This window comes from Equus przewalskii, chromosome 22 (assembly GCF_037783145.1).
Source record: "Equus przewalskii isolate Varuska chromosome 22, EquPr2, whole genome shotgun sequence".
NCBI classification, from domain to species: Eukaryota; Metazoa; Chordata; class Mammalia; order Perissodactyla; family Equidae; genus Equus; species Equus przewalskii.
This window is the reverse complement of record NC_091852.1, coordinates 392,873-420,637: the sequence shown is the minus strand read 5'-3', so window position 1 is coordinate 420,637 and position 27,765 is coordinate 392,873. Positions and strand designations below refer to the sequence as shown.

Sequence of the window (27,765 nt, the reverse complement as noted above, 5' to 3'; positions counted from 1 at the left end):
TTTTGAATTCGGAGTATTAGTTTATTGGAGGTAAATTCTGTTTTGGTGGCACAGATTTGAGGAATAGTACTGTACAGTTCTGAACGTTAAGAACAAGTTTTAGCAATTTTAGAAAACATCCAAAACAGAAGAGTCTGAGTGGGAGCTTACAGCAACAATTTTCCTTACCTATTTATAATAAATCATGACTCTAAAAAGAGAATTTCCAGCATTGAAAGGAAAAATGTTCAGATTTCATTTAGATAATTCTACCTTCAACAAGTATTTCTGAGTGCCCAATAGATAGAGGGACTGTTTCCTATGCTTGGGATACAGTATGAACAAAACAGATACAAATTCTTGCCTTCATGGAGGCTTTTTTATTAGCTTGAAGACCCTTAGTAGGCAGGCAGATAGAAAATTGACTCCTCCAGTGTCTCTAGATGAGGCATCCATCTGTTGAAATAAAAGTCCATAACCTGGAGCAATGAGCCAGGTGGGGGAAGGGAGCTATGACTACAGCACAGATCACAGTCTCCAGTTGATAATGTATGATATAGAAGAGGTGTCCTGCCAGCAAGGGCACAGCAGGTGAGGCCTGAGTGTCCAGTCAGGGGACTTTTGTCACCTGGCCTCCCAATGCATGATTCAGGCCACTTGGCTGAACTGGTTCCATCCTAGTGGGCAGATGATCCTGAACTTAATAGCAAATCCAGTCATAATCCTAAAAGATTATATATAAAAGTAGACATGATTCTAAATATCATAAGAAACCGAGAAAAAATTTTAAGACTTTCTTGATATTACCAACTATTATAAAAACAGTAAAGTTATCTCTTGATTTTCAGAGAATAGCACTAACTGGACATTATCTGCTCTTATTATAGATGCATATTCTTGGCAAGGCTGCTGGCAGCTCGAGAATAACAACGTAACTGGTCTGTGATGCTCCATTTCCAGAGTCCTAGGAGGCATTGTCCTTTACTAATCTTGATTTGAATACACTTCAGTGAAACATTATCAGGCCAGAAAGATAGGATTTTTGGTGCCTATGAGGTATGTGCCAGTCTTGTTCCAAAACATGTTATTAATAAAACAATGTAGAGAATGGGTCATGAGTAGCCATATGCAATATCTTTACAAGTGAGAATTTAGTACATAAAAATATTTAAAATCAGTAGGAAAGGGGTGAATTAATCAAATGGCATATGGAGCATTGACTATTAACCTGGAAGAAAAAAATGTAGGTTCTTCTATCAAATGACATCCAAGGGAGCACTGGATACACAGAAACCTTTCCTTTGTATCCAGTGTAAAATGGTGAATGTTTTGCCATTCAGTATGATGAGGGATCCAGGTGGCAATGCTAGCAATCAGGGTAGTGAAGCTTGATTAGCAGCTTGATTCCAGTCTTATCACAGAACATCTAGGGCATCTAGTTGAACAACTCAGACATTATGCTCAAAACCTGTGACTTTCCCCCCACAGTTCACAGCACCAAAGAGGGGTGCTCTTGTCTGTCTATAGTTTTAGAACCAGCATGTCAAATAGCTAGGCACAGTAAGAGCCCAAGAGTCAATAAAAATGCACCAAATTTCATCAAAGGGAACAGTGGCCAGAGTTGAGAACAACCTTGTGTTCTGTTCAGTGAGAGGAACAGCCACATCAATTTTGGGGTCTGCATAATACTAAGGTTGAATAATCATAGCGTCTGAGTGGTTTCAACTAGCCAAACCATCAGAGAACCAGGCCCAATTAGAGGAACTTCTATGAATAGAGGGCCTTACTGAGCCAGCAGCTATGCTCCAGGCAGCAAAGCAAGGAATAAACGTCCTGAGGGATAGTTGCTGTTTCATGCACAGCTGAGATGCTGCTGGGACCAGGACAGCTACATTCTTGATTTCACACATGAAGCTTGAGTTCTTCGCATCTTGTCAGTTGGTAAGTCCAAGATGGCACACTCCCAAATTGGAACATTAAGTCAGAGGCCTCTGCGAGTCAGGTGTAATGTAGAAGAGCTCAAAAGTAGGCCAATGACTGCGTTACAATAGGGGTATATGTGGGAGTTGTTAGGGCATCAAGTCAAACCACCCTTCCCCGCCCCCAAGCGTGCCTCCTTTTGCCAGAAGTTCCAATCAACAAAATCACCAGTCAGAGACCTGAAGCCCAAAATGGTCATTAAGGCTGTGAGACCTCAAAAGTAGTTCTTTACATGCAACTCTTCCTGACTGGGAGAATGCCCTCTGTGACTTCTGGGAAGGGGAAGTACAGCATACAACATATTAATTCCTACTACACTTTCAGATGTAGAAGTAACCACAGTACATTACACTGGCCCAAAGGACCCAATTTATTCCTAAGATTCCATTCGTTTCCCTTCCCTACTGTAAACTCTGCCCTAATGACATTACATAAATCTAGATGCCCCTACCTCTATGGGAACTGATAAGATGTTGCCTTGGGCAGCTGTCTCCCAGAGAACCATACAAGTTTGAGTTCCCCCCTTCCCTCAATGTTCCCCAGAATACTTCAGTGGGTGCCAATGGCCTTTGGTCCCTTTTCTAGACAGGAAAACCTCTTTCCCTTAAACCAGCTGAGATTGGAGTATATGGAGATGTGGAGAGTGGCTTCATGACATTAAGAAAGTCCCCTTTATTTTAGTCGCATGATGGCTACTCACCCTTCAACCAAAAATCTTCCAACTTTTTAGGTTCATCCAAAGCCCTGTATCAGGCGGTCCTGTCTATTTCAGTGCACTGAAAGAATGTCTTTTGTACAAATTCTCTGATGATCTTTGAGGGACTCCTTGACACACCAACTCTCTAATAAGGTTTGCACTCTCTGGCTGACGTAAGTTTAGCTTTTACAGTAATTTTCTGCCTTCCTAGCAGAGACATGGCTAAATTGTGTGCAGAAACAAACAGAGCCAAACATGCAGCTCAACAGAATACAAGCCTAACTCTTGTTCACAATATATTCAAGCGATAAAAATGTAGAAGAGAGAATCTTGTTCCACACATTCCAGGCACCCTGGGTGTCTTTTGGTGAGGAAATTCATGCTGAGCTAACATCTGTGCCAATCTTCCTCTATTTTGTATGTGGGATGCCTCCACAGCACGGCCACTGAGTAGAGTAGGTCTGTGCCCAGATCTGAACCTGTGAACTGGGCCTAAGCAGAGCGTGTGTTACTTTAACCACCCTGCCATAGGGCAGCCCCAGGCACAGGCACCCTAGCTTTGATCCTGTGCTGTGCTGTTAAAGCATGGCGCCCAAGGTTGTCCTGGAAGTCGTCTCCATGTTCTGACAGTGGCCTGGTAGTTTGTCAGGGAGGTCTTTCTTTGTGAGAACTGGGTGTGGCATCCACATCCCACTAGCCAGTTACAAAGCCCCAGTTAGATGACAGGGAGACTGGGAAGTTTAGATCAGCTATGTGCCTCAACAAAAAAAAACCTAAATTCTTACTAGTGAACAGATTACCAGCTCATGTGATGTGTGAGTCATCTAATAGGACATGACATCATTCAAAAGGGCTTCCTCTAGTACCTTGAAAGAAATAGAAGCTTGAGGGAATTCTTTAATATACTCTCAGGGTTGCCTCTTGGACAAATTCTTCCCACATTCATTTTTTACACAGTTTCTCTCCTGTGTGATTTTCTGATGTCAAATGGGTTGGTTTTTTAGCCAGGAGTTTCCGTACTTATTATATCAATAGGGTTTTCCCCCTCCCTGAATTCTCTGACATACATTTAGGGTTGATTTCTTATACAATTTTCCATATTCATTACGTTCATAAGATTTCTCCCCACTGTGCGTTCTCTCATGTATTCTGAGGTTTGATTTCTGGCCAAAAGTTTTTCCACACTTATTACATTGAAAGGGCTTCTCCCCTGTATGAATTCTCTGGTGATCACTAAGGATTGCCTTCCGGACAAATTTTTTCCCACATTCATTACATTTAAATGGTTTCTCCCCAGTATGAATTCTCTGATGCACTCTGAGGGTTGATGTCCTGGCGAAAGTTTTCCCACAGTCATTACATTTAAATGGTTTTTCACCTGTGTGCGTTTTCTGATGTTGAATAAGATGGTCTTTTCGCCAGAAGGATTTTTCACATTCACTACATTGATAAGTTTTCTCACCACTGTGAGTTCTCTGATGTATTCTGAGGTTTGACTTTTGGCCAAAAGTTTTCCCACATTCGTTACATTGAAAGGATTTCTCCCCTGTGTGAATTCTATGATGATCTCTGAGGGTTGACTTTTGAACAAAAGTTTTTCCACATTCACTACATTTATAGGGTTTTTCTCCTGTATGAATTCTCTGGTGTCCCCTGAGGGTTGACTTCTGCACAAATGTTTTCCCACATTCATTACATTTATAGGGTTTCTCTGCTGTGTGAATTCTCTGATGTGTACTGAGGTGTGACTTCTGGGAGAAAGTTTTTCCACATTCATTACATTCAAATGGTTTCTCTCCCGTGTGAGTTCTCTGATGTTGAATGAGATGTCCTTTTTGACAGAAGGATTTCCCACATTCATTACACTTATAGGGCTTTACTTCAGAGTGAGTTCTCTGGCATACTCTGTGGGTTGATGTCTGGTAGGATTTATTTTCACAATATTCAAAGGATTTATCCCCAGTTTGTGTTTTGCCATTACATACCAATGGATTCTTTTCTGTGACAGTTCTCTGAGGTTGAGTGAGGTGTGACTTCCTGATGAAAGTATTCCCACTTGTATTACATTCATAGTGTTTCACAGCTACATTAAATTTATTGTACTCCTTGACAACTGACTTCTCACAAAAGGATTTCCCACATTGGTTAAAACGACAGTGTTTCTTCCCTGTCTTAGTTCTTTTGTGGTCAAAGAGAGTTGTCTTATCACAGTTTTCCCTAAATTCATCATCTTTGCAGGATTTTTCTCCTGTGTGAGTACTTTTATGTGTAACAGAGACAGCCTCATTATAGAAAGCTTTTCTAATTTCATCATATTCAAAAGCTTGCTCCAAAGTTTGACACTTTTGATGCTCAGTAAGACTTTCCTTATAACTGAGGGCTTTCCCATTCTTATTATATTCAAAACATTTTTCTCCAGCATGAGTTCTCTCAAACTTAATTTTGAAAGGCAAATTTTCACATACACTACAGGAATCTCTTTTTTTGGTTGAATAGGTTCTATTATTAAGGATAAACTGAGAACTATTTTGCGAATTCACTCTCCATGAGTCACAGTGACAGGACATTTTTGTTGAAGAAACAGAAGCTATGTGCAGATTAAATGGTCTTCCCCCAAATTTCTCTTCCTCTTTAGTCAATGGTTTATTATTGATGAATATTACTTGCTGTAAGGGTTTCTCTTTGATTCTCTTATTCCTCTTGAACAGGTTATCACCTTTGCAATCTCCTAAAACTGAGGAAAATTGAAAATATGAGTCTTACATTTCTTATGGTTGGAGCTTATAGAATATAGCTGATGTTCCATTTCATTTTTTGATTTCTCAAGATTAAATAATTTGTGTGACTATATAGATATATTCACCCTCCTTCAAAAAAACAGTATTTTATCTAGTGAAAATGAGAAAGGAAACTGGTAAGAAACACATATCTGTATTTAAATTGTGATAAATTGGAATTTCCTACCAGAGTGGAGAAGGGAAAGAAAAGAAAATAGAAATTAGATTTATAGGAGTGATTATTTTAGGGAGCTGGAAAACCAAATAATGGGATGAATACACCAAGGACTATAAACAAGTAGAGTTGCAGGAAAAATTAGGAGATAATGAGCACTGATGGGCTAGACCCAACAGGGAAAGGGTTTGGTTTGAGGAAGTAAATTACAGTATAGATCCTACATTATCTAAACTATACTGGTGCAATATGCAAAGAGTCTACATACTTCCAATTTGCCATCATCCCTTATTTCCTTTCAATCATTCAACATCCAATTAAATCGATAGCACCAACTTCCTCATGATTTAAGGAAGAAGTTTATAGCTCAGGATCTAAGCCATCTTTCAGCTGTGAGTCACAGAAATAAAAACAAGTTTAAAACTGATGAAAAGAGAATCCATTCTTACAACTAAATTGGATTCACTGCTCAATTCTGGCTGTGGTACCTTTGATTCAGTCTATCAAAACTGTCAGTGAACCTGATCACCTCATCCTAAATTTCTACATTTCAATTTGATATGAGGGGTACTATTTTATTTTTTTAAAGATTGGGATCTGAGCTAACAACTGTTGCCAATTTTCTTCCCCCCCCCCACCCCCCCGCTTTTTCTTCCCCAAATCCCCCCAGTACATAGTTGTATATTTTAGTTGTGGGTTGCTCTGGTTGTGGCATGTGGGACATGGCCTCAATGCGGCCTGATGAGCGGTGCCATGTCTGCGCCCAGGATCTGAACCAGAGAAACCCCAGGCTGCCAAAACAAAGCACGGGAACTTAACCACTCGGCCCCACGGCTGGCCCCAGGGCTACAATTTTCAATGGAGTATCATGGAAGGCCTTACTGCAAAGATGACACTTGAGATTAAGGTCCAAATTCTTTATGCATTCTAGATGCCCATGCTTAATGGGTTCATTATATGAGTTGTAAATATCATCTGCTACTTCTGGCTCATCTCTTTACTCTGTTAAGCATGAAACACAATTTTTATCTGTATAAAACTTCTATTTGCAACTTAAGAGTATAGGGTGAATATTCATGGAACTAGAAACCATGTCAAGAAACAGAACACAAACGACTCTGCAGAAATCCCTATTTATCCCTGTCCAGTTACAACTTCTTCATGCTTAAGAGTTTCTCACTTTCCTAATATTTATGTAATCATTCCTTTGATTTTCTTTGTAGTTTTACCACCAATATATGAATTCCTAAAAATGTAGTTGAGTTTTGCCTGTTACTGATATTTACATAAATATATCCATACAGGCATATTTATATTTTTTGGTTTCTTTTGCTTAATGTTCTGTTTGTAATCACTGTTTAAGATTTTATGTAGTGTATAATTCTCCCTTAAGGAATATAACTATTTCTTCATTCTACTGTTAATGATACCAATTTTTGGCAAAAATAAACAATATTTCCATAAAGATTCTTTTATTCACTGTAGACAATACAATCATGCTTCCTGTAGGGAATACAGTTAGGAAAGGGACTGCTTGGTTACAAGGTATGTAAAACTTCAGCTTGATTTGATAACATCCTCCTGACTTCACAGTGGTTTTACCAATTTACATCTTCAGTCAGTGAACACCAGTCTTTAGTATTTTGCATCTTCACTAGGACTTGGCATTGCCAGATTTATTAATTTCACCTCCTATCATACATATCTCTTATCTCACCTTATCTTTGGCACTCCATGAAAACTAATGAGATCGAGCACATTTTTAAAGATTTAATGCACATCTGAAAGTTTCTGTTCAAAGTCTTTCATCTGTTCTTCAGTTCGGCTGCTACCTTTTCCTGTAGTGACTTGTGGAAGTTCTTACATTTTCAAGACACTTACCCTTTTCTAGGGTAAGTGTACTGTATACATATTCTACTCTGTGGCTTATCTTTTTATCCTTTTAATGATATCTTTTTTGAAAAAATATTCAATTTTAATGTAGTCCAATTTAATCATTTTCCTTTGATTGGTGCTTTTTGTGCTTTTGGCTTTATAAGAAAATTCTTGAAATATGAAGGTGTTCCCTAGTAAACTGACCTTTTGGACTCTAACTACCCTCCAGGATTCTGTCTGCTGGTGCTCAGTAACTCACCTTGGAGGCTCTGGTTTGAGAATTCTTCCTCTAAGAACCAAGGCTCTTCTCCTTGCTCCAACTTAAAGATCACCTCGGGTTTGTAAGTGCAGTTCCCTGTAAACAGGGAACAGTGGAGTACTTAGGCCAGATGATGAGCTCTTTCGTCTCCAACAGTGGAAAAAGACACAGCTGTGGGAACAGCATCCTGAAGGTCCTCATCTGAATTTATCATTGGGAGCTGACAACACAAACATTCCTACCATTCCTTAAATAGATGTAGTTACTTTATATTCCTGAGTGAAAAGCCTAAATAACAGTAAAATTTAAATAAAGTATTCATGTGTATTGGTGCAAAAAAGGAAATGCCTTCTATATGGAGTTATGAGGGTAAGTTATGCTTATATGCTCACCCACTAAGACTAGGTTTTTGTAGTTCTCCAGCATCACATCTCTGTACAGGGTTCTCTGAATTGGACCCATTTGTTGCCACTCCTCTTGGGTGAACTCGACAGTCACATCCTTGAATGACACTGATGCCTGCAACAGTACATTTCTGTTCAATCTGAAGGGTTCAGAATTAGGTGACATAGAAAATACCTAGGAAAACAATTCCTATGTACTGTAAAGAACTTAAAACAAATGATATATTAACATGAAAAACATTAGATTTGAAGGTAGGAGTGATAAAACATAACGAATAACAATTTATAATGATAAAATGGTCCTTTTGACAGAAGATACAACAAACATGAATTGGCATGCAATTGAAAACATAGCTTCCAAATACACTCAATCCTCATTATTCACAGATTCTGAATTTGCAAACTCACCTACTCACTAAAATTTACTTGTAACCTCAAAATCAGTACTCATAATTTTGCAGTCATTTGCAAACAAACACAGAATGATAAAAAATCCTAGCTAAGCAGAGCAAGATAATGGTTTGCCTTCTTGTTTCAGCTGTCCTAAACAAGCGTCCTTTTTGCAGTCTATATAGCACAATTTTTGCATGTTTGTGCTTTCTCCTGATGATTTCCGTCTCAAATGGCCCCCCTGTGAAGTGCAGAAGTGCTGTCCAGTGTTCCTAAATGTAAGAAGGCTGTGATGTGCCTTATGGAGAAAACAAGTGTGTTAGATAAGCTTTGTTCAAGAATTAATTATGGTGCTGTTGGCTGTCAGTTCATGTTTATGAATCAACAATAATATTAAATGAAGTGTTTTAAAACACATACATACATAAAATAAGGTAATATATTGACTGGTTGACCAAAATGTTGTGACCAGAGGCTTCCAAGAACCTAACCCTGTATTTCTCCTAGCAGTGATTCAGTATTTGTTAATTCAGTGTTAACGGCAACTTTACAAAACATAACCGCTGAGAATGAGAATTGACTGTATATAAACAAAACATGACAGAAATGAGATAGATTCACAATTATAATTAGTGATTTTAACTCTTTCAGTAACTCATAGGACAAGCAGGTTGAAAAAACCAATAGGGATTCAGAATAGTGGAGAGCAAACTACAGCCCAAAGGTCAAATCTGGTCCACCCCCTATTTTTTTAATAAAAACTTTTATTGGAACACAGTCACATTTGTTGTATGTATTATCTATGTCGCCTACAGCACTGTAACTGTAGAGTTCAGTAGTTCCAACAGAGACCGTATCTCCCACAAAACCTACTATCTGACATTCACAGGAAGTCTGCTGACCACTGATATAGAACATTTAAATGACAGAATTAACCAAGTTGACTAATTGAAATATATAGGATAGCCTGATCATAACAAATTATTTTCTAGTACTCTCTGCATATTAAAAAGCAATATGTCTCACCAAATTAGAAAAAATTGTAATCATATAGTTTGCCTTTGAATTTTAGTTCAGAGAGGTAGACAGCTGAAAAGAACAATACCAACATCCTTACAACAAGATCAAATCTGGGTAAATTGGAAATTGTCCTTTTTTGAACTCATCAGAGAAATCAAACTGCATGGCACACCATCTGAAATCAGGAAAGAGACAGGCACCTGTAGGGAGAATCAGGACCCACTTGTTTGCTTACTGAACCATATGCTACCAAACTCCATTGAAGACAGCAGGAAGACAAAGCCAGAAAAATTTTAACCTGCTAAAGGCCACATGTGTGCAAATGTTAGAGTATTAAGTCCCTGGGGAGTCACAGGGTGATTTCTACCTTCTTGTGGAATTTTCTCCAGGAATCCAACCTGTCACAGAGAGGACTGGGGGAGAATCCAGACGAAGTCTCTTTCTGCCCCATGTGATGCTGGCTACTGTTGGGGAAGAACAGTCACTGCCTAAATTCACTTAGACCCATACTGCATATCTCCACTACATAATACTTCATCTGTAAGGGGAAAGTCATCAAAACACATTAACTTTGATAGGATATCAGTGCAGTAGGGGGAAAGCACTAGCGGACATTATCAAAATGCTGCCCAGACTCACATGCCCTATCTTTTGTAAGTAATAAAATGTTGAGACTCAACTTTTCAGTGCCTAAGACTGAGGTCCAATTAGAAGATAAGCCCCATTCCTAGACAACTGTCATTATTTGATCTGTCTGGTGGTTCCCTGGAACATCTCACTCATGATGCTGTCTACATTTCTCATGACTCAAAGCTCACCCACTGCAAATAGCATTTTCCCTGGGGGCATGCCATTAGTGGGGAAAAAAAAAAATCACGGGATATTGTTTACCCTCATGGCTACTTCACATAGTTTATAATGGAAACAAGAGTCTAACTAAAAAGCTTAAAAGGAAAAGCTGGAGAATGAGATATCCCACCGGGGCTTTGAAAAGCTCAGACATATCCTTGGGAATCTAGAAGGCAACATACATGCCCTGGGCCATGTGCATACACAGGAAAGACCTGAGAAGGCACTGAGCCCCTAGCTCTCGTTAGCCTTGAGGCTCTGTGCAGGGAAAGTGAAGGCTACTGCGGAGCAGTAAAATGCCAGCTAACTGCTGAAGGCATACCCCAAGATACACACAGAGCACCTCAGCAAAGATTGGAGCCTTACTGGGTACAGGTACTTAAGGAAGTCAGTCGAATTTATTAGCTGACTCTTTAGCTAATGGAGCAGAGCCTTCAGTGGCCACACATGACAAAGAATATAGATTCTATGCTTAATTCAAAAGAGTCACTAAACAAACACATAACAGCTGTGGTGGGGGAGACTCTGATTACAAATTACTACATTATATTTGAAATGTCCAGTTTTCAACAATAATTTGAGATATGCAAACAAATGAGAATGTATGAGAAATGTATGGCTCATACACAGGGAAAAAAAATTATGCATGAAACAGTGTAGAAACTGTCCTTGAGGAAGTCCAAACATTGGACTTATTAGACAAAGACTTTTAATCAACTGTTTTAAATGCACAAAAAGAACTAAAGGAAATCATATCTAAAGAACCAAAGGAAAGAATGAGAACAATGTCTTACCAAATAAACAATATCAATAGAGAGACAGAAATTATATATATAATGAAAAGGGAGACCAAAATTCTGGAGTTGAAAGTATAATAATTGAAGTAAAAACTTCCCTAGTGGGCTCAAGAGATCTGTGCATGCAGAAGAATCATCCAATTTGAATATAAATCTACTCAGATGATCCAATCTGAGAACACAGAGTAAAAAGAATGAAGGAAAAGGAACAAATACCTCACCGACCTGAGGACAAACACAGCAACATCTACATAACAGGAGCAAAAAGAGAGGCGAGAACAAGAGAGGTGGAAAGCCAACAAATGAATGTGAAAGCAGCAGGAGAGAAGTGACTCATCACTTCCAAAGGCTCTCAAATAAGATCAACAGCTGATTTCTCATTAGAAACCAGGGAGGCCAGAAGGCAATGATATGACATTTCAAGTGCCGAAAGGAAAGCCTGTCAAGCAAGACTTCAGCATTCAGCAAAACCATTCTACAAAAATGAAGAAATTATGACACTCCCAGATAAACAAGGATTGGGAAAATTTGTCACTAGTACACCTGCTGTGTAAGAAATATTAATAAGGGTGTCATTCAGGCTGTAATGAGAGTACATTAGATAACTCAAATCCATATGAAGAAATAAAGAAAACTTCTAGGTAAAAGTAACTACACAGGTAAAAATATAAAAGGCACCATAATGTATAAATGTATTTTTATGCATTTATTTTTCTCCTATATGATTTCAAGACAACTACATAAAGCAGTAATCAGAAATCTCTGCTGGTATACATATAAGGCAGGAAAACGTAATTTGGATGACAATAACAGTACAAAGGAGTAAGGAGGGAGTGGAGCTACAGAAGAGCAAAGTTTTAGTATACTATGGAAATTATGCTGGTATTCATCTGAACAAGACAGTTATTGTTAAGATATTAATTGTAATCAACAAGATAATCACTAATAACAGACAAAAAATGTAGCAAAGACATAAAATAATGAAAATGGTACACTAGGAAATACTGATTTAACACAAAAGAAGGCAAAAATGACAAAGTAGAAAAACAAAGAGCATATCACCTACTGAAGACAAATGTTTAAATGGAAGACATAAATGCTACTTATCAGTAATTACATGTTAATGGTTAAATGCTTGAATTAAAAGGCGGAGACTAGCAGAATGGATTTTAAAAGACATGATCCAATTATATTCTGTCTGCAAGAGACACTTTACATTCAAAGACAATAGTTTGAAAGTAAAAGAGTGGTAAAAGATATACCATGTAAACAGTAATCAAAAGAAACCTGGATTGCTTACACTAGGATTAGACAAAATAGAGTTTAAGACACACACAAAAAAGGAAGGACAAAAAAATAGGCTTTAAGAACAAAACAAGGAGAAACAAGGACATTTTATGATGGTAAAAGGGTTAATACATCAAGAGGCTGTAACAATTATAAACTTACATGTACCTAACAACAGAGCTTCAAAGTGCATGAAGCAAAAACTGACAGAATTGAAAAGATAAATAATTCAACAATGATGGTTGGAGATTTTAATATGCCATTTTCATAATGGATAGAGCTAGCAGATGGAAGATCAATATGGGAAAAGCACACTTGAAGATAACTCTATATCAACCAGACCAAGATGTCTACAGGAACACACAGGCCAACACCTTCTTCTCAAGTACACATAAAACAGTCTCTGGTATAGACTAGAAGTTAGGCCACAAAACAAGTCTTGATACATTTTAAAGGTTAAAATACAAAGTATCTTCTGTGACCAAAAAAGAATGAAACCAGAAACCAGAAACCAGTAAGACAAGGAAAATTTAAAAACGTGGAAATGAAACAACACACTCTTAAAAAACCCAAAGGATCAAAGAATAATAACAAGGGAAATCAGAAAATATTTTGGGACAACTGAACATGAAAACACAACATATCAAAACTTAGGAGATACAGCCAAAGCAGTGCTTAGAGGGAAATTTGTAGCTGTAACGTCTACATTAAAAAGATCAGAAATCAATAACCTAACATACACTTTAAGGAACTAGAAAAATATTAAAACTAGCAGAAGAAAGGAAATAATAAAGATTAGAGCAGAGAAAAACAAAGGATAGAAAAACAATAGAATCAACAGAATTGAAAGCTGGTTCTTTGAGAAGATCAACAGAATTGATGAACTTTTATGCAGACTGACCAAGAAAAAAGAAGAATCAAATTTACTACTGACCCTACAGAAATAAAAAGAACTGTAAGAGAGTACTATAAACAGCAGTGCACCAACAAATTAGGTAACTTAGTGAAAAGGACAATTCCTAGAAATACACAAACTACTAAAACCGACTCAAAAGGAAACAGAAAATCTGAACAGATTCATATAAGGAGGCTGAATCAGTAATTAAAAACCTCCCTACAAAGAAAAGCTTAGGGCCAGATGGCTTCTAATGAATTCCACCAAACATTTAAGAAGAATTAACACAAATCCTTTTCTAACTCTCCCAAAAACAGAAGAGGGAACACTTCCTAATACATTCTACAAGTTACTCTGAACCAAAGCCAAAGAAATCACAGGACTAAAATTTAATATCTCTTATGAATATAGATACAAAACTCTTCAAAAAAATACTAGAAAACTGAATATAGCAGTATTTTAAAATTAAACACCATGACCAAGTAGGATTTATCCCAGGAATGCAGGATTGGTTAAACATTGATAAATCAATCAATACCATTCTATTCCTTTAACAGAATAAAGGAATAGAATTATATTATTATCTCACTAGATGCAGAAAAAGCACTCGACAAAATTTAATACCTACGTGTGATAAAAACTCTCAGGAAACTAAAAACAGAAAGAGAACTTCCTTATTCTAACAAAGGACATGTACAAAAAACCCTACAATTAAAAGCAGACTCAATGGTGAAATATTGAGTACTTTACCCTCTAAGGTGAGGTTTAAGAAAATGATTTCTATTATCATCACTTGCATTCAACATTGTACTGGAAGTACAAGAATAAAGCTTAAAAAAAATTAAACACATAAATATTGGAAAGAAAAAAGTAAAATTACCTTTATTTGCAAAGGACATGATTGTACCTATTTAAAATCCAAAAGAATCTATAAATAAGCTACTAGAATAAGTGAATTTGACAAAATGCCTAGACAAAAGATCAACATGAAAAAATCCATTGTATTTTAAGATTAATCAACAATAAACCACTAGAAAGTGAAATTTAAAAAACAGTACTATTTAAAGTAATATAAAAATAGATCAAATATGTAGGAATACATCTAATGAAACATGTCAAAGACTTCACCTCTACTATGAAAAACCACCCAGCAGGATTTTCTGTAGAAACTGATGAAATTTCTATGAAAATGCAAAGGAACTAAATTAGCCAATAATTTTTTTGAGGAAGTAAAACTTTAAGGCCTTATACTACCATATTTCATGACTTACTGTAATGCAACAGTAATTATGACAGTGAAATACCAGCAGAAACAAATAACTGGATCAAAGGAAGAGAATATACAGTCTAGATATAGACTCACATATATATATGGTCACCTGATTGACAGCAGAGGCCTTACTGCAATTCAGTGGACAGAAGATGGTCTTTTCAACAAATGGTCTAAAGCAACTGGGTATCTATATGGAAATAGGAATCCTGACACTTACCTTATACCATACACAAAAGTAATTCCAGGTGGGTCAAGCTCAAATAATCAAGCATCTACTCACAACGTAGGAAAATATCTTCAGGATCTTGGAGTAGGGAAAGATCTTTCAAACATTATACACAGAGAACTACCATTAAACTTCATTAAATTTAAGAACTCTGTTCATCAAAAAAATTACTAAAAAAAATAGTCAAGCTACAGATTTAAATATATTAGCAATACATACAGCTGGCAAATGACTTGTATTGATAATAGAGAAATAACTCCTAATCAATAAGAAAAAAAGCAAACAATCCAATTAAAACACAGAACTGAACAGATACTTTACATAAAAGGACATCCACATGGCCAAAAACCAAATAAGGGTGCTCAATATTAGTATTTATCACTGAAAAGCAAATCATAAATTTCAATGAGACCACTAAACAGCCACCAGAAAGGCCAAAATCAAAAAGGCTGACAATAACAAGTGTTGGTGAGAATTTGGTACAGCCAGAATGCTGGTGGGAGTATAAACTGGTTCAACCACTTTAGAAAGCTACTTGTAGTATATATTAAAGCTGAATATGTTTATTCTATGAATTAGCAATTCCATTTCTAGGTATAACAAGAGAAATGAAGAAATACCAAGAGACACAAAGTAATGTTCACAGCAGCTTTATTCATAATAGTCCCAAACTAGAAAAATACAAATGAAAAACTCACCAAAATTGAATGAGCAAATAAATCATGTAATGAAATACTGCTCAGAATAAAAAGGAAGTACTGAAACACACAGCAACATTGATGATCTAAAAAATGTTATGTACAGAGAAAGCAGACAGACCTCCTTTTCCTCTGAAAAAAGAGTACACATCATATGATTTCATTTCTATGATGTTCAAAAAAGAATTTATCCTTTTTTTTCTGACATGTGAAGTTAGAATAGTGGTTGCTTCTGCAGAGGGGACAGCGATTATTAAGTAGAAATTGGAAGGAAGGAAATTTCAGGAGTGATGGAAGTGTTCTCCATCTTTACCTGGGTGGTAAATTCCATGTGTATACATATGTAAAAATCCAGGCAGTTCACACTTAAGAGTGCACTTTACTAGTATTAAAGCTGTACCTCAGTTAAGGAAATGATAAACAAAAGGAAAAAAATAGAGTGCAAGAGAAAAATTTAACAAAATTTTATAGTTGGTAATTTGGGAAGGTAGGAACATGTCTATTACAACATTATCCCTTGCATCTTTCTATATTTAAAAAATTTCTCAAAATGCCACTAGCAAAAATGAAATAACTTGGTCTAGCAGACAAAATATGTCCAAAGACAAATGATGAAACAGGGAAAAATATCCGTCACACTTGTCAGAAAAAAAGGATAAATTCTTTAATTAAAAAGCCTCTAAAATTAGCAAAAAGGAAGACTGATTCACAAAAAAAGAAATATAAATGACTTAAAAAATATATGAAACTATGTGCCATCTCAGCTCTCATAAACTTCTAGAACAGCGATCACCATTCTGCCCTCCTGTCTGAAAAATTCTGGAGTCATCTTGACTCTCACCTCACTCCTTTCATGTCTTTCACATTCCATTAGTATTTCCAGATTAAAAACAAAACTGCTTTGATTACATGCATTTCTTCCCCATGTTATGTATTAGAACTCATGATAAAACCAAGCCCTTAAGAATGGCATCCAAGGATTTCTAGTGATAACGGGCTTTTTGTCCGACCCCAAACTCACATACTGAAGTCCTCACCCCCCGTACTTCACGATATTACTGTATTTGGAGACAGGGTCTTTACACGGTGATTAAGTTATAATGACGTCATCAGGGTGGGCCCTAATCCAATATGACTAGCGTCCTTATAAGATGAAATCTGGACACAGATGTGTACAGAGGGAAGATGAAGTGAAGACACAGGGAGAAGACAGCCATCTATCTGCAAGCCAAGGAAAGAGGCCTGGAACAGATTCTTCCCTCACAGCTCTCAGAAGGAACCAGCCCTGTCCATAGCTAGATTGCAGACTTTGAGTCTCCAGACCCTGAGAAAATAAATTTCTTGTTTAAGCCACCCAGTCTGTGGGTCTTTATTATGGTAGCCCTAGCAGACTAATACACCGAGTCTGGTCCCAACATTTATCTCCATCTCTATCGCTTATTATTCCCTAAGAAGAAGTCCACAGTGTAACAAGCAGTCTTACTGGACCTTCCTGCCTTGTTTAGTCCACTTCATGCTGTTCTCTCAAAATGCAGTAACCTCCCCACACTCTGCAACAACTCAAATCCCACCTGTTCTGCAGGACTGACACAATCCTTTCCAACTCTCCATCCATGATCAACTGAAACTACACCACCAATGTGTTCTTTCTTTGACAAATTGCAAATCCTGATGCCGACTCAATTCAAATGACTAATTAATCAGCTAATTCCTTTAATCATGACTTGATTATTTCCCTTGTATGAGGAAGAAATCTTCACATTATTCCTAGTATCTCCTCCAAGGGGACTGTACTTGCCCACAGGAAGTTTAGTCCTTACCAGCAAACAAACAATCTGGAAGAGATAAGGTCTTAAAGATTAGGAGGCTACATGACAATGCATGAGAGGAAACACAAGACAGAGAGGAAGTCAGGAAACCTTCCTCTTGGAGGAGTCCTTCCTTCACAAGAACAGGCCAATTTCTCACGGGTAGAACAAGTGTGCGCAGGTTCCTAGGAGAGAAGATAACAATGGCATGGGCTCCACGTTGTGAGAAATGAGGTGGTGTTCTAAGAACGGAAAAACAGATTCTTTCAGTGGCCCAGTTCTGTATTCAGAGGAGATCATCTTTTATTCAGAACAGAATTTAATGAGCAATCTGAACTAGAGAAGCTGAGGGCCTGGCAACAGAGCCTATGAAATGAACCTGTGGTGGTTCCAGACTGTGAAGGTAATGCTCTAATTGGAGAGACAAATACATATCAGCTTATTTCCACCAATGTGTGAAGTGCCGACAGGAGCAAGACAGGGGGCTATGTGGATTTAGAAGAGGAAGGGAAATTAGTCCAGCAGGAGATAGGGGGAAAGAAAACAGCATTGTTTCCTCGCTGAGGCAACCAAAGCTGACTCATGATAGGTCAAAAGTAAAGAGCCAGACCTCACAGCCATTAGAATGGCTACTATCAGAAAAATAGAAGTGTTGGTAAGGACCTGGAGAAACTGGAACCCTTGTGCATTGCTGGTGAGAATGTAAAATGGTGCAGCCACTGCTGAAAACAGTATGGCAGTTCCTCAAAAAATTAAACATAGAATTATCACATGCTCCAGCAATGCCACTTCTGGGTATATCCACACAAATGAAAGGCAAAGTCTTGAAGAGATATTGTATACCTATGTTCACAGCAGCATTATTCCCAACAGCCAAAAGGTGGAAGCAACTTAAGTGTCTGTCATCGAATGAATGAATAAGTAAAATGTGGTATATACACACAATGCAGTATTATTCTGCCTTAAAAAGGAAGAAAATTCTGATAAATACTACAACACAGATGACCTTTGAGGCCTTTATGCTAAGTGAATTAAGCCAGTCACAAAAAGACAAATACCGTATGATTCCACTTACATGAGTAGGGAAAGTCAGACAGAAAGTAGAGTGGTGGTTGCCAGAGGCTGAAGGGAGGGAGGAATGGGGGGTTGTTTAATGGGTATAGAGCTTTAGTTTTGCAAGATGAAAAGAGTTCTCAAGATTGGTTGCCCAATAATATGAATGTACTCAACACTACTGAACTGTACACATAAAAATGGCTAGGATGGTAAATTTTATTTTTGCAGTTACCACAATTAAAAATAAAATGAAAAAAAAAAAGGAAGCAATTGAGCCAGGTGTCTTTTTTGCATGGGCTGCCATAACAAAACACCATAGACAGAGTGGCTTACACAACAGAAATTGATTTCCTCACAGTTCTAAAGGCTGGAAGTCTGAGATCAGGGTATCAGCATGCTTGGGTTCTGGTGAGGTTCTCTTCCTTGCTTACAGATGGGCACCTTCTCCCTGTGACCTCACACATGGTCTTTCCTTGGTGCCAGGGCAGGGAAAGATAGAGAAGCTTCTATCTCTCTCTTCCTCTTCTTATAAGGCAACCAATCCTATCAGATTAGGATCTTACCCTATGACCTCATTTACCCTTAATCACCTCCTAAAAGCCCCACCTCCAAATACAGTCACGTTGGGGGTTAGGGCTTCAACATACGAACGTGCGGGGGACACAATTCAGTCCATAGCACCAGGTAAACAGAATGAGGACACGGTTCTAAAGATCACTCCAGAGAAGACAAAGAGAACATGATACGAGGCAGAGTCAGCAACAGAAGGATGCGTTTAAGAAAGTAAATGAGGTTTGGTGGTGTTCTAGAATAGTCACATATTGAATTTTTTAATGTCTTCTTTCCCACTGAATGATATTAAGAAAGAAAAGTATCTGTACTGTGTAAGCTGTGACTATAGCACGTGTCACTTCCCTGGAACACCTGCTGCTCAATAAACAGTTGTCAAAAGTCGGAGCAGCAGTAAAGGAAAAAGAAAAAATGGGAAGGGGTAACGCCTCCCAAGCCTGAAGGTCGCCCTGAGACTGGGGACTGTACCGTACGGGAGTGAGGAGCCATGCAGTGATTCACACACGCAGGAGACGTGACCTCATTCGCACTGAGACGAACTTCTCCTGTGGAAGAGGGGCTTAGGAGGTGAAGACAGAGGTGGGCAGATCAGCAGAGAAGCTATTCCAACAGTTCAGTCAAGAGGCCATGAGACAGCAGTAGGAGGGATAAAGTAGAAGAATGCATTTAAAATGTCTTAGGTTGAACCATATAAAATTGCTGTTATCTTCGACCTACACAGATAAGAAAAGCAGCAAGACACGACTACAGACCAGACGTGGCAGGAGATGAGCGTACGAGCAACAGGAGCCAAGGACGTATCCCACTTTTATGGCTTGGGTGTCTGGCTGAATGGGCTTGTATCATCTAACAGGGAAAGATGGGGAGGATCTGTCTGGGAAGGGCTGTAAATATTAACTCTGATTTTGAATCAGCTGAGCTGGAGATGCCCTTTAGATACCCACAGAGATGTGGAGTCAACCATGTCCAACATGGTAGACATCAGCCACACGTGATTATTTAAAACTTAAGTTAAAAACTCACTTCCCCAGTCACACTAGCCACATTTAAAGTGCTCAACGGGCACATGTGGCCAGTGGCCACCATTCTGGACAGCGCAGATACAGATCATTTACATCATCACAAAAAGTGCTATTGGTCAGAGTGGGCTGAAGAACCACATTGTGGAGAAGCAGCAAATACATCATGGTTAAAACCAGAGAGGGGATGAAATGGGTCACAAAGATTAGTTCGAAGAACAACGAGAAGGAATCCAAACTTGTGGATGAGACACGTGAAAGGGGAAGAGAAGGAAGACGACTCCATGCAAGAAACACAAGAAGACAGTGGCAGGAGGGTGTCACAGACACTAACTCAGGAGACTGTCCCGAGGGAAAGGGTCGGGGCAGAGGCAGGCGCAGCAGAGAGGTCCACTGAGGTAAGGACTAGGGAAGACCCACTGGATTTGACTTTCATTAGGTGACTGGCGAGTGCGGGTCACAGGCATACGAGCAGAGACACCAAGGCCTCGTGCACTGGTCGTAACTGGGAACAGCAAGTGTGTAACAGATGCCAGAGAAGAGAATTTAAACAGTCTCTGAACAACTTGTTATGACAGGTACTTGAGAGACATATTCACAGAGCTATTTTAAGGACATGAACATGCAGGCCATTCAGTGGACCTCTAGTTAGTTTTGGTAGTATTCCTAGATCCAGCAGGATAATCAGAAAAATGTTTACCTCAACTTCTGTTTTAGTTACCTGAACAAGTGTGTTATCAAAAGCCCTGCTTTGGCAATATGCCCACTACTTCCACTGAGGGGAAAGTGGGAACAACCGCCTGCATTTATTTCAGGGTTGTTATTGGAAAGATTTGCACTATCACCCACATGAAGACCAACAAATACATTTTTCCTAAGTTTGATGACTTTAGATTCCATGAGGAATGTTTGGTTGAAGCCTCTCATCAATGCAAATCTTCAAACAAATATAGTCTGTCTGACTCCGCCAGGGCTATCAGAAAGGTCAGGACGAAACCTGCAGCTGCACTTCGGACAATCTGTAGCATCAGAGGACCTGCATCTAGGCATCGCCACCTCTGCTGCGCTCCTCCTCTGCTGCGCTCCTCCTCTGCTTTCCTCCGTCTTCCTTCAATGATTCTGATCCACTGCTCTTTCTGCTACGCTGTGTTAATGTATATGGTTCCTTAACCACCTTTAAAATCCATTATTAAAAAACGTGGTAATCAATAACTCACCTGAGATATGTTCATTTTCTGCTGCTCTGGGGAAAGTGCAGAGAAGTGTGCGGGATAAGCTGGGGGTAAGGAAAGAGGAATGGAGGCATGAGAGGTCTGGTGAGCTTCTGTATTCACTTGCCTCAAAATCTCATCACACCAGTTAGGGAAAAGGCCTCCCTACAGAGAACGTTCTGCTGACCCTTGAGAAGGGGCAGGAAGCACCACAGAGACAGCACTTCCTGATAGGATCATGTGGATGTAACCTTGCTGTTTTTCACTGGATGACTGTAAATTATCTTCCTATTGACTTAAAAAAATGTATGTCCCCTCTAATTAACAAAAAATTAAAACAGGATTAATATTAATATCCTAGAATATTATTTACACCTTGAGTTAGAAAAGCAACACAAAACTCTGGAAAAAAAAGATAAGATGCTTAATGACAAAATATTTTAAAATCTCTTTGTTCCAATTTGTTGCAAATTCTCAAAAAGACAGAATGAATAGCACTGTGCTTTGCTCCTAGCTCTATCTTAGGTGACCAGGGGACATACATCTCAGGCTCAATATTTTTTTAAGGTTTCAAAAGAGTCAGAAACGGAAGTCCCTTCCTATACTATCATTTTGTGATTTATTATGTTCAGAACAAAGGAATCTTCTGCATATCTCCAGATGCCACATGTGATGGACAAGGTGTGAGAGTGGCTCAGAATCTGGAAAGAGTGAGAGAAGAATGAAGAAAATGGGGGGCTGTTTCCGGAGTGAAGACAGACCTTTCTCAGCTCTGGCTGTGGCTGGGGCATTTCCTGTGCAGCCTGACAGTCCCCCAGCCCTCTCAAGCCCAGCTTACCACCTGCTGGAAGCTGGTCCAGTGTCCACTGTCACATAGTCTATGACGGCTTCTGGATGTGGGGACATCACCAAGTCTGGCTCTCTCTGAGCAAGGTGATTAACAACAGTGACTGGTAGAGCAAACAGGACCCGCTCCTTTCTGAGTTCTTCTGCATCTGTTCTGAAGCTCTGGTGAGGGTGGTCCCTGTCAGATGGGCTTTTCTTCCATGTGGGACTCCTGTCCCCAGGGCTCCGTCCTTCCTTCCAAACAAGAGCGACTTTGTTCCTGAGATATTGAGACTTAGGCCTAGGAATCAAATCCATTTTAGTTGAAACTTCCATCGGCAGTATTTCTCAACTTCACTACTGACATTTTGGGCTGGATAACTCGTTGTCATGGGGGGCTGTTCTGTGCATTTTGTAGGATGTCTAGCAGTATTTGTGGCCTTTACCCACAAGATGCTAGTAGCACTCCTCCCAGTTGTGACAACCAAAAACGTCTCCAGACATTTCCGGAAGTCCTCTGGGGAGCAAAATTACACTGCTTGGGAACCAGTGGTATAGAGCCTTACACCTAATTCTCTCGGAATTCATTAGAAGTGTTCAATCCGTTATTGTAGTCACCAGCCACATCCGACTATTGAGCACTTGAAATGTGGCTAGCCCACATGCTGAAATAACATTATGGATATATTGAGAGAAACACATGTTCCTAAAATTAACTTCGTATGTTTCACATTTAAAATTACATATCTGGCTGACTGTGTCTTTCTGTGGGACAGCAGTGCACCACGATATCAGACTGAGCCTTCCGGGGACGGGCAGCCTCGACAGTGCAGGAGGTGCCGGAAGCCTTAGTCTTACCCAGAGGCTCTGGAGACACACTAGAAATCCCAGAACAAGTACACTCGCCACAGACTGAACCTCCGTTCACACTGACTTGACAATGACAGCGCTGGGGACGTGGCAGAAAGTCCCCCTGCGAGCGCTGCGCAGGCTGCCGCACTGGGTTTGAGGCAGGCCTGCTGTTAGGAACAGCCTGATGGGGGGCGGGGAGCCCATCTGCGTTTGCATCCTAGCTTCCTCACCTTTGCGACCTTGGGTCTGGAGCTGCACTCCTCTGAGCCCATTTTCTTATGTTTTAATGAGATGGTTATACCTATAATTAGGGTGGTTGTGAGGATTAAACGAAATACGAAATAAAAAGAACAAAGTGTCTTCCAAACATGACGGGAGCCGACACTACACGTTGCTTATCAGGCGGTACTTACCAGCGCTTATTAACTAGCACTTGGCTAAACGCTTTACAGACGACGACTTCTCTCTGCGTAACGCCACGAAGCAGCTTTCACTAATACCCTTATTTTCAGATGACACACCTGACCGATGCCCGAGCGACACACGCGGAATCGCCCGGGCCCTCGGTCCCCTAAGCTCAGCCCCGCCACGGCAGGCTCTCAGGCAGCCGCGCCGCGCCTCCCGCACGCGCACGCCCAGCGACTGCAGTCCAGGAGGAGGCCCTCACGCGCCCCTGGGCCTGGACCCGCCCCCGCCCGCCCCCGCCCGCCCAGGACGAGGCTCTCTGACGCCCCCGGGCCTGGGCCCGCCCCCTCCCGCCCGCGCCCGCGCCCGCGCCCGCGCCCGCGCCCGCGCCCGCGCCCCCTCCCGCCGCGCACGCCTAGCGTCTGCCCCCCAGGACGAGTCCTTCTGACGCCCCTGGGCCTGGGCCCGCCCCCTCCCGCCCTCCTAGGGCTGCGTCCGGGCCTGGCTCCGGCCCCGGGCGGGGGGAGTCCTTCCTGTTCCCTTCCCCTGGGCACAAGCCCACCCCTCCACGCTGCCCCCCGAGCTGCGCGGACGCGCAAACCCGCCAACGCTCTCACTTGAGGCGCGAAACCTCCACACTCGAGAGGCCGGAGACGGCGGAAGCCGAAAAGCGGGGCTGACTGCACATGCGCAGGAAACGCAGGCCATCCGTTCCCAGAATGCTGCGCGAGAACCCGTAAAGTTCGAGACTACGTATCCCGTAAAACACCGCGATCGCTCACATAATGCGTGAGTGTGGGGGCGTGTGTGGACGTGGGTGGGGTGGCGTGGGGAAGAGTTAGGGAGTAATGAGATGTTATAAACAGTCTCTACTGATGACTGGTGTCCCGACTCTGCCAAAGCCCAGAGGTTATGGGTTAAATTTTGCCATAGCACATATACCGTGTGGGTCCGTGATCGGATCCTGGTTGGAGAAAATCGGGGAAATCTGTATATGCATTGGATATTAGAAATATTAAGGGAAGTTGTTACTTTTGTTGATTGTGATAACATTGGGATTATGTAGGTAAGTTTATTATTTTTTTAGAGCTGCGTATTAAGGTACTTAGCATTGTATTATATACTTGTAATTAAAAACAAATAACTTAGAAAAGGCAAATATAGCAAATTGTTAAGAATTTCTATCTCTGGAATATGGTATGCTCATTTTACTATTTTCGGCTTTCGATGTGTTTGGAAATTTTGTAATGTAAAGTTCATAAAGGGAGAATTTTGAACTGTCTTTTCAAAAGTGTGCCTTTTAACTCAGAGCTGCCAAGAAAAGTAAAGATATATGTGTCAAATAACAAAACCAAGAGAATTTAGCAATGAGTTTGATGTCCTTTATTCAAAGGAAAACAATCTATGGATTACGGGAGTACAGTGCCTAACATGCAGTGGAGCACTCTTCTGAGGGATTTTGGGCAAGAGTGAATTTTCTAGAATGTTAGAAGAGGAAACGTGGAAGCGGAGCATGATTGGTAGGAGGTCAGAGATCTTGAAATTTTCTAGGGTAAAGTAAGCTGGCTAAAACTGAGTTGGAGGATTGTGGTTGTTGTAGTTAGTTTTCCTTGACAATGAGACGTGTCCCACAAGTGCGGGCTGACTGAGGTTTAGATTTGTGACATGAGCCCCCACTTTGTGGGTCCCAATATACAGTTGACTTTATCATATGTAAACAGCTTTTGTAAATAAAATTGTAAAATGTAACAAATACTAGAAAATGGAGCCTGTCATTAGCATAAAGGAATAATATCTATAATCCTCAGCATTTTTCTCTGGGAAAAAAAGAAAAAAGTACATAAGCTGTTCAGTCTTACATAAGTAATACCTGAAATTACACACAACTCGATAAGAAAATGATTATGCAAATTATGCATCTCCTAGGGATGAATTTGCTTAGAATTTATGTGCACACTTCTGAAATTAGAAGCCAAATTAGGAACCTCTGAACACATTTTATGACCTTTATATGTACATATACTTATAAACACACAGACTTTTCTTGGTTAATATTTTGTAATATAGATAATTTTATATTGCAATGCTAAAAAGACAGAGACTCAGTTTTGGTGAGCAAGTAAAAAATATTAATGTTACCAGTAAGTTAGTGCAGTTTATGCGAATCAAGGTGTAAAACTTTGTTCTGTTGACACTTAAACTTTAATAAATAATAGTTTCCTAGATGGAAAGAATAAAATTAAAGTTCCAATCAGAATTCTAAAAAAAGTTTTGTGTGTTTTTTTCTCTTTGACATTTATGTATTTTGTTTGTTAAACGTAAAGTAACAATTCCAACTTTCATTCCAATAAAGACTTTTAGTAATGATCAGAAAAGAATTGAGAATGTATTAACAGTGTGTCTATATTAACATGGATGCTATTGCTAAAATATTTGAAAACTGATCCTGGGGCAATAAAAGTTCAAGTCCGGGAAGAAAAGCAAGTGAGACAGTAGTATGTATCAGAGCCGGGGTTTAAGCAGTGGAAAGAGAACTTTCAGTAACCTTGTAAGAACAATGAGGTAGGTGCTGGAACAGAGTAAGGTTATATCTATGGCATAACTTTCATAGGGATTCAAGCTATATGCAATTAAAAGACAATTTCTAAGTTTTTAAATTAAATTTCTAAATTAAGTGCTTAAAGAATACTAGTGTTTTTACAATGTAAGACCTCTCAGCTCCTTTCCTAGGAAATGCTGGCCCTTCACTCGTATCCTCTGCGTGAGACCCTGCCCCACGCCGGGTTGCCTAGCCTGCATGTGCTAAGAAGGGCTGCAAACCTGAGCTGCGCCCCACCTCGTCCGAGTCTGGTGCTGCCAGTGTAAGATGGGGCACCACTACAGTAACTAATAAATATTTGCGGAAAGATATTTTGAGGCTATAAAACATCTTGTTTCTACTCAAAGTATCGCCCACCAATTTAGCATTCGTCAGTGGATCTTGCCTACATCAATTATTACTCTGGTGTTCTAATGGTGATTTTCAATTTCCCTCATTGGTTTGAGGAAATATGAAGCAGCCTCTGACATGCAGGAACTGACTGACACTCAGAGCCTGGCTGTGGCTAACTGCTGTTCTGGTGCTCACAGCGAAGAGTGATGTTTTCCTGTTGGACCTAAATAATGTCACTGAACACCAATCAGACAAGGTCATTCTGTGACCTTGTAAGACAGGCACAACCACTTTATTTTTATTTATTTAAAAGATTTTATTTTTTTCCTTTTTCTCCCCAAAGCCCCCCGGTACATAGTTGTATATTCTTTGTTGTGGGGCCTTCTAGTTGTGGCATGTGGGACACTGCCTCAGCGTGGTTTGATGAGCAGTGCCATGTCCGGGCCCAGGATTCGAACCAACGAAACACTGGACCGCCTGCAGCGGAGCGCGTGAACTTAACCACTCAGCCACGGGGCCAGCCCAAGGCACAACCACTTTATAATTTTGCATAAGTATGGACAAAAACAAGGTCGCTCTACCACTCTCAAAATGCTAAACATGATTCTCTCAGCTGATATGAGTGACTGTTGCTTTTTTTAAATTTTTTTTACAGCATCCAACCCAGAACAAATTCAACTGCCTTGGAACCTCTGCAAAATGAACTAACCAAAGCTCAAGTCGTATAATTCCTTTCTAACACCATTTTAATAAAACATTTTTTGGTTCCCATATGGTGTTCACTCTTTCTCATTGCAATGACTATTAAAATACAAATTGTTCTACTACAAGTGTGTTGCTGGTGGTATTTGGCTGAAGTTCACTGCCGTTTTCTACAGTGACTCATTAGAATCTGTAAGAAAGACTTGTCCCGTCTCTATTTATTTATTTATTCAATTATTTGTTTTTATCTGTATGGACACATGGAGTTTTATTTCATTCTTTGGGCTATAATCCATTTCTACATTTATTATTTTGCTAAATATGTTCCAGCTTTAGCCATTGGGAGCTCTTTCAGGCTGGCTCTGAGCAGAAAGTACAGAGAGTTCCTACATACTTCTTGCCCCCATACACATACTGCCTTCTCCTCTGTGAACATCCTGCACCAGAGTGGTACATTTGTTGCACTCAATAAACCTACATTGATACATCATTTTCACCCAAAATCTACAGTTTACATTAGAGTTCACTCTTGGTGTTATACATTCTAGGGGTTTTGACAAATGTATCCACCATTAGAGTATCACATAGAGTAGTTTCACTGCCCTAAAAATCCTCTGTGCTCTGCCTGTTCATCCCTCCCTCCCCTCTAACCCATGGTAATCACTGATTTCTTACTGTCTTCATAGATTTGCCTGCCTCAGAATGTCCTTATAGTTTGAATCGGACAGTATGTAGCCTTTTCAGATTGGCTTTTTTGACTTAATAATATGCATTTTAGGTTCCTCCATGTCTTTTCATGGCTTG

General features: G+C 39.8%; 1 protein-coding gene and 1 long non-coding RNA gene across 10 annotated transcripts; one reads left to right on the top strand and one right to left on the bottom strand.

The window, feature by feature from the left end:
* On the bottom strand, positions 1-24,055 carry ZNF510 (zinc finger protein 510). 9 transcript variants are annotated; one of them, XM_070589849.1, is made up of 8 exons: positions 23,945-24,031; positions 23,153-23,223; positions 22,084-22,371; positions 21,252-21,310; positions 9,924-10,020; positions 8,135-8,261; positions 7,743-7,838; positions 1-5,390 (listed from the first exon to the last, which is right to left on the bottom strand). In XM_070589849.1, exons 5-8 carry the CDS (start codon positions 10,005-10,007, stop codon positions 3,685-3,687), a joined length of 2,013 nt encoding a protein of 670 aa, XP_070445950.1. In that variant the 5' UTR covers positions 10,008-10,020; positions 21,252-21,310; positions 22,084-22,371; positions 23,153-23,223; positions 23,945-24,031; the 3' UTR covers positions 1-3,684. The 9 variants fall into 9 exon arrangements, with proteins under 9 accessions (XP_070445950.1, XP_070445953.1, XP_070445952.1 ...); XM_070589852.1 differs by lacking the exon at positions 9,924-10,020 and adding an exon at positions 23,336-23,388 and having other exon boundaries at positions 23,945-24,009; XM_070589851.1 differs by lacking the exon at positions 9,924-10,020 and having other exon boundaries at positions 23,945-24,055.
* On the top strand, positions 23,677-27,030 carry LOC139078455 (uncharacterized). Its single transcript, XR_011531407.1, has 2 exons — positions 23,677-24,116; positions 26,915-27,030. It is a non-coding gene; the product is annotated as an uncharacterized lncRNA (long non-coding RNA).
* The last annotated feature ends 735 nt before the right edge of the window (positions 27,031-27,765 follow it).